At 34.8% G+C, this 8,179-nt stretch overlaps 1 protein-coding gene across 1 annotated transcript; it reads right to left on the bottom strand.

Moving 5' to 3' along the window:
- Nucleotides 1–604: 604 nt before the first annotated feature.
- LOC149165317 (cytochrome P450 78A4-like) lies at nt 605–5,086 on the bottom strand. Its single transcript, XM_089431112.1, has 2 exons — nt 3,979–5,086; nt 605–1,587 (listed from the first exon to the last, which is right to left on the bottom strand). The coding sequence occupies exons 1-2, from the start codon at nt 5,002–5,004 to the stop codon at nt 973–975; spliced, it is 1,641 nt and encodes a 546-aa protein (XP_089287238.1). The 5' UTR covers nt 5,005–5,086; the 3' UTR covers nt 605–972.
- Between the last annotated feature and the right edge of the window lie 3,093 nt (nt 5,087–8,179).

Genomic DNA, 8,179 nt, shown 5'->3' with positions numbered 1-8,179 from the left:
TGAGGTCTATGGCTTGTCTTCCTCTCTTAAACCACGTCACAACACAGAGATTTATAATAATAAAAAATAACAAAAATTGATTTCCCAATATTAAAATAGGTATAAATAGTAGAAATTTTTGGTAAAAGACAAACTAATATAAAATCAAAGCAAAACTAAATGTTTAATAATACAATAATATGATAATGCCTACTAATAAAATATATGTGACAGGGAAACAAAATCTTATAATAAAAACATTTCAATGTGTTATTGAGTATAGAGAAATGTGTACAAAAATCTCTACACTAAAATAAATATCCATGATTAAAAATATGTCACATATTTATTTTTTAAATATATATATTTAATTTATGTATTAAATAATAATAATAATAATAATATATATGGATGGAAAATATATATTTCAAATGTAAATTCTTCATCCCATAATATTATTGTCGCCATCTCAGAAATGAAATTGACCATACTCGTATTCAGCTTACTCCATGCAGGGAATATTGAGCTTAGAGCAACACTGAGCCGTAAACTGGGTGCAAATAATAATAAGTAAACTCACACAAATACCATTTCATGAATTAGATTATCCGATAATACTAAAATATAAACTTAGTCTAATTCTATTACATGATTTCGATTACAAAACACAGAGACGCGTGACCATAGAATCTAGAGGGACTGGACTGGAAGGGCTTCCGCTATTCAAAGTAAGCAGTACAATGCGACTACGACTATGTCGAGGCATGGGACAGACGCATATACAACACATGAACATGCACGATCATAAAATTTATTCAGAGCTTTAACGCCAGCTGATATAAGTAAGTAATCATGGCATACAGCATAACCCTACAGACACCTACCAATTATTCTGGAAGCCTTTCGTAAGCATGCAAGGACGAGAAATCTAGGAGATGGTACTGTGAATTAATTTTTTGTCGCAAAGGACGGGCGATCAAGATCACACCACCTTCAGAATGGAACCCTAACGGCGGGAACGGCCGTCAGCGGTTTGGCCATCTGGCAGGACAGCTTGAGAACCTCGGAGAGGTCGACCGGGTGGCGGGCAGACGGACTCCAGCTGAAATGGTGAAGCAACTTGGCCACCCACAGGTGAACGGTGGCGAGGCCGAGCGCCTTGCCCGGGCAGACGCGCCGCCCGCCCCCGAACGGCGCTAACCGGAAATCGCTGCCTCTGACGTCCACGTCCAACTCTAAGAACCGCTCCGGGCGGAAGTGGAAGGGCGAGTCCCAGATGTTGGGGTCGTGGGTTATCGCCCACATGTTCACCATTGCAGTCGTCCCGGCAGGAACGCGCCAAGCTTCGGCAGTTAGGTGCGCGTCTCGGGTGGCGAGACGGGCCCAAGAAAGAAGCGGGCCCGGCGGATGCATCCGGAGCGTTTCTTTAACCACAGCCTGTAGGTACGGAAGCCTGGGAATGTCTTCATCCCTGACACTCATGCCTCTGCCAACAACTGCATCCAGTTCCGCCTGGACTTTGAATTGTACTTGCTCGTTCAACACCACTTCTGCCATTGTCCATTCTGTGAGTAGAGCTGTGGTGTCTGTGCCTCGGAAGATCATTTCCTGCAAAGGCCAAATTCTCAGAAAACGATAAGAATCGTGGAGTAAAGCCATTTCCTAAAATCTTAATACACCCATTATTTTTTACTCCAATCAAAACTTTGCCATGATACTCCAGGCCACTGGATAGGGCAAGGGCTAACCAGCCTGTCATATGGCATTAAATGCCCGCTCAGCTGCAAGCTTGTTAGCCATATCTAACAGGCGCTCGGTGACTTTCCGAACTCTCCGTCTCCGCCTCGTGTTATATGACTAACGAGCTTGCAGCTGAGCAATACCCTATGACAAGCTCGTTAGCCCTTGCCACTGGATAGTATCCCGTATCAAGATATTTTCAACTACCAAACTACTAAACTTACTCTGCAAAAAAATTTGGCAAAAGTAACTCGACTGCATTCTCAACTATCAACTGCTAAACTTAGTCCACCAAAAAAAATGCAAAAGCGGGCATCTTTATTTCGGATTTCAGGAATATCTCAAAATCTAATTGAGATGGTTTGACTCTGCTACTTGCTTTTGTCTACAAAATTTTGAAATATTTCTTAAATCTGCTATAGAAATAAATATAAAAAGAAAATATTCTAAAATATAAAGGGTGTATTTTAACTAATAAATCAAACTAATTTTATAGATTAAATAACTTAAAATTATGATTCTTAAAAATCCATATTAGATCCTCGACAAAATAAATAAGAAAAAATATCAAGAGAAAAGTCATTTCGTCTATCATTTAAAATACATAAATATGAAGTGCATACTAACTTTTTCACATAAATTAAACAACTAGTAAATATCTATAAATATCAATTTATGATAACATCAAAACACACACTTCATAATATATCTAAATAGCTGATAAATGTCCAAAAACATTAATTTATGATAAATTAAAACACTTACCTCAAAATATATATAAATAACTGGTAAATATGCAGAAACATTAATTTATGATAAATATCAAAACACACACTTGATAATATATCTAAATAGCTGATAAATGTATAAAAACATTAATTTATGATACACATCAAAACAGTTACTACCTAATAATATATCTTAAGTTTTCAAAATTATTTTTTTTCAATTATAATTTTGTTTAAATTATGTTATTATAATAATAATAAATTAAATTTAAACAAATTTAAAATAAAAATTGGGTAACAAGTAGTAACCACAATATTCACAACACTTCTATTGCATTTGTTTTAATAAAATAGATGTTAAAAAAACATAATTCATTTCACATTGAAAATAAACACAAAACATATATATATAAATAATTTTCAATATATAAAATAAATTTTTTTAAGCCATTAAGTTAAGTTAAGTTAAAAGCTAAAAATCTCTCTCATATTTTAGACAAAATTATTTAAAAAAAAATCCAGAAAAAATAAATTTATCTATTATTTAAAATAAATGAATATAAAATATATACTCATTCAGTTACATAAATTAAATGATTGATAAATATACATCAAAACACTTTTTTAATAATATATTTTAAATAATAAAATTAACTAAATTATAATTTTATTTAAATTATTATCGGTATTATAAAAAATGAAAATATAAATAAATTTTAAATTATTATCGTTATTATAAAAATTAAAAATATAAATAAATTTTAAAAATAAAAATGGTGTAATACTTTATCACTAAAATAACATTTATTTTAATATTGTATCATAACATTTACTTTAATATTGTATCCTAATACTTATTTTAATATTGTCTACTGGGTTTTAGATAGAGATACATGAGTGAGTTTGGGTATTGGATAGAGATTTATGAGTTTGGATATTGGATAGAGATTTATGAGTTTGGGTAGGATGTTAAGGTACTTTTAGATGTTTAATTGTTGATTCAATTTCTTATCTTATTAAAATTTTACTCTTGAACATGATCATAATATAACCTCATTTTATTAAATTTACATTATATATATATATATAACTCTATTCAAATTTTATTTTTAAACATAAATATATTAAAAATCCATAACTTATTTCACAACCTAAACACAAAAGAAACACTTACTACTATTTCTCATGGAAATGGTCATAGATGAATGACTTAAAGCAATTGAATCCCAAAAATATATCTATTTCTCATAGAAATGGTCATTCATCTATAACTTAAAGCAATTGAATCCCAAAAATATATCTAATATAATAAATTACAAAAACACAATACTTAAACACATATATTGTATTAATGAATAAATATCTTTAAATACATAAAGATCATATACATATACATAATGAATAAATATCTTTGAATAAATAAAGATCATATAAAAAAATAGATACTCCCAACCCAAAAGTTCAGCAAAACTAATCCACTAAAGTTCAGCAAAATCCAAAAAAACCCATAAAATAAAAAGCATTCACATACCCAAAGCACGGCAATCATGTCGTCGTCTTGCAGTTTATCTGAATCCTCCTGCAGCGACAAAAGAACATCCAGAAAATCAGCCTCAGGCGAGTTGCTATCCTTCTTCTTCTTGTTCCACCCACAGCGGTGCTCCTCTATGATACTCTTGACGAACGACCTCACCCGGGGAACGAGTTTGGCACACCGGCGGTGGATCCTGAGCGGATCCAGAGGCCGGAGCCAAGGTAAATGGTCAGCCCAGTTGAACTCGCCCAGCAGTTGAAAGCCCTCCTCGACCATATTCCTCAGCTCCGCCGCAATCCCGCTTGTCACATCAAACCGCTTCCCGAACACGGTCCCCATGATGTTATTCAGCGCGGCTGCTTGTAGATGTGGGCGGAGCTGAACAAAGCCATGGACACAACAGTCATCACGGATGGCTTCCATCATTTTCAGAGCATCAGCCTGGCGGCCGGTCTCATGGGCCACGATTCTGCGAGGCGAAAAGAGGTGCGTAGCCGAGATTCGTCTCAGCGTTCGCCAGTAGTCCCCGCTGGGTGCGAAGCCCATGGCGCGCTCGAACATGAGCTCTCTGGCGGACTGTTTGACTGGCCTGTCAGCAAAACAAGGGGAGCTGAGCAGATCTCGAGCCACGTCAGGATCGGAAGTAATGACAACCGGAGTCGACCCAAGGCTAAACGCCATGAGCTTCGTGGCCCCATAACGAGAGGCGAGCTCAGCAAGATTACGGTGCGCAAGGCCTGTCGTCATTTGCATCAGGCTCCCCACCACGGGCCAGCCTCGCGGGCCTGGAATATGCTTCTCTCCTCTCTTTCTCTTACCCGTCCATGCAACGCCCCCGGGGCTCGAACTGAAGACCGCCAGGGCAACACACAGGACAGCAGCAAGAATGAGGCCGCCAATCCAGCAGACATTCAACACAACGCCTGCCATGGACTGATCCTGGTTTTTGATAATGACAGGTATGGGTGCTAGACGATACAGCCACCATGAGCATATAGCCGAGCTGATGGTAACATCTTCCATTGCAGCTTACAGCCTGAGATTAACACTATTAGACTCTACAATATGGTCTGATAAGTTCACAGAGAACGACTCTCGGATAATAATGTATTGAATCCCATTAAATAATTTAATTTATAAAGGCAGATGCGACACTCTCCATATTGCATGGCGACAATAACGAAACGGAAGAGTTTTTAGTTAAATCTTGATTTGGGTTGTTTAAAGTTTAAATTGAATTTTTTATTCAGTATTTTGATAATTTTTAAGACATTTGGATTGTACAGAGGTAGCAACTAAAATTTTTAAAAATAGATGTCATATCCTAGATATGACACTTTGATAAAATCTAAACATACTTGAATCTTAAAAAATTCACAACTAAAATTTATGATTCCAACAAATCTCTTCCAAACTAAAAATTTACGTTCTACAGATGGCCGAATACGGCCAGGGGAACGGGATGGTGAAATGCGCCTGGCTGAAAATATCTCCTCCTGATTGATGTTGTTGTCACATTTACTTACTACCCAAGGAATGGACTGGAATTACTTGATGCCAAGTGATCGACTGAAGTGGAATTTTTCTATCTGTCCCACCGCTTCTCGTCTCCAGTCTCTCAATGTTTCACGCCGACATCCAATTTCGGGAAATTTTACCAGCCACCCAAATTGCAGTTTCCCAAAGTACATGCTACAATATTTAGTCGGTTGAATTTTCCGTTCCTTTTGGACGACATAACCAAGTAGACGATATTTTGTAAAGTAAATTTGACCATCTACAACATGTATTTTGTCGTTTGTGAAACTTGTACGCTCTGATTCATAAGGTGGGTTGTCTCCCCGGCTATTTTATTTTTGTTAAAAAAAATTGTCTCCTCTCTTTTTCTTGAATAAGAAGATTTCAAATATATGTTATATTATATTAGTATTATTATTTAAATATAATTTAAGCTTATTTTATAAATATATATAAATGTTAATAGTGTAGTTTAAATTTTCTAAATTTTGATTATTTTGTTTAGAATATGGAATTATAAGTTTAAGTCGTAAAATTTACATAATTATAGTATTTTAAGGATTTTTTATTTGGAACATGTAAGAAGAAGGAAAGAAAATATTTTAATTTTTGTGAGGTTAAAGATAGTTTATGGGATATATTGTTTCTTCATCTAGTTGATGTATTTGGTTCTTTTCCTCTCAAGCCTCACAATAACGCTCCTAGCTTCTCGACAACCCCCCGCTAAATAGATTATCCCAAGAGCTAGCTGCCATAATATATGCATAACTTTCCTTATTGTCTTTGACGGCCTCACATTCTAAAATGAAATGCTTTTCTGTTTCCACTTTTCCAGAAGAACAAAAAATACATACTTTTTCCTGCCACACTTTTTTTGGCCTTTACCAGCTTTCACAACAAAGTTTATGAGAATTAGTCCTTAACTGAGCAATAAGAATTTTAGCTCTCCAAGAAATGTTGGCCTCTGTGTATGCTTTTTGTTGATGATTATGAGTGGGATTAAACACTTCATTATAGTACTTTTTCTTTCTCCCTAGCTCCTATTTCACAACAAAGTTTATGAGAATTAGTCCTTAACTGAGCAATAAGAATTTTAGCTCTCCAAGAAACGTTGGCCTTTATGTATGCTTTTTGTTGATGATTATGAGTGGGATTAAACACTTCAATATAGTACTTTTTCTTTCTCCCTAGGTCCTTATCCCAAGTACACTTGTGGAACGTATCTATATCAAAAGTTTTTATCCCTTTACTCTTTGGGACATGTGTTCAAGAAAATACCCCATTTACTAAACCATTTGTTATTTTACTGCATCCAAGTCTTCTTCTTTTTTGCACAATATGTCATTGAAGACAACCTTAGGCCATTTTCCCTCTTCCATTTGCTCAATTTTTTTTAAATACCTTATGAATTGCACCATAGCAATTGCTTCAATAGGAGCAACCCCTGTTTCACTTAACAATATAACATAAGGAACTGCACTTTTAATTTTGAATTTATTTGTAATCAAATGCTTCTAAATTTTCTCAATTTGTTTCCACTGCATGTCAGATGTATTGCTGGCACACAGTTCATAAACATAGAGAACCACCGGAATCGCTAGAAGCCCAAAAAGAGTTTGAGTGGTTTTCGAGTCCCATAACTCTGCCTCTCTACACCTATTTTGAAAAGCATAAAATGTTTTCCAAACCCCCAAAATTATTTTCTTTCTACAACCATCCCACCTTAAATTTTTAGAGGTAATTTGTCTATAGGGGGGTTTATATTTGAATTTTAATAGTGCAGTTTAAATCTTCTAAACTTTGATAATTTTGTTTAGAGTATGGAATTACAAGTTTAAGTTGTGAAATCTAAATAATTATAGTATTTTAAGGATTTTTTTACGGAAATAAATTTATTTGTATAATAAAAAACAAAAAACCATTATCTCACCAAAATTTGTATTCCAATTAAAAAAACCAAAATATAGCATAGTTACATTGTGTCAATATCAAGTTTTAAAATTTATTTATTTATATACTAGCACAACCATAAAAATTAAAAGGCTAGTAAACACCAACTTATAAAAACACTTACATCATACATATTGTAGAATTTCCTGTAGATTCACAAGCTCATGCAATTTACTAAAGCACAAGAATCTTCTTCTACTTTCAACCAGCGGAAGCCAATAGATCGATGAAAACAATATGAACAAGAAGAAGATAAATCAATGGCACATAACACAAGATGTATATGGAGAAAGTCATTGCTCAAAAACCAGCTATTTGTATTGGACATATTAGAAATATGATTGAATATATAAAGCTTGTTCTCACTATAATAATTTCGCACAAGTATGTTCAACTCTCTCAGCTCACAAGCAAGCTCTTGGCAAACACTTAGTCACATTTTCTGCCCTCCAAGCCCCTATTTCCTTACACCCTTGGTCAAATAATTTCGATGAATACAATATGCTCTGCTCAAACTTGAGCTTAACCTGCACAAGTATTTCTTATCCTCCGCCTGATGACTTCCTTTGGCCAATACTTCACCAAATTTCCAAGCCTCCAAGCTTCTAATTCTTTTCACAATTCCTAAAAGAATTAGCCTGTATTTAAAGGGAAATTCCTCATCCATAACTGCCCAATCCAAAATTAGGTCCTTCTCTGATTGCATGCATGATATTTGCAACTCAGTAAA

This window comes from Pinus tabuliformis, chromosome 5_1, assembly GCF_031772625.1.
Source record: "Pinus tabuliformis cultivar Carrire ecotype Pingquan chromosome 5_1, CPIR1, whole genome shotgun sequence".
NCBI classification, from domain to species: Eukaryota; Viridiplantae; Streptophyta; class Pinopsida; order Pinales; family Pinaceae; genus Pinus; species Pinus tabuliformis.
Note: the sequence above shows the minus strand (reverse complement) of the source record. Positions and strands in the feature narration are given on the sequence as shown.

Excerpts from the sequence above, each read along its gene's own strand:
- LOC149165317 (XM_089431112.1), bottom strand. The coding sequence starts at position 5,004 with ATGGAAGATGTTACCATCAGCTCGGCTATATGCTCATGGTGGCTGTAT. Across the intron at positions 1,588-3,978 it reads ACATGATTGCCGTGCTTTGG|GAAATGATCTTCCGAGGCAC; the intron begins GTATGTGAATGC and ends TGGCCTTTGCAG.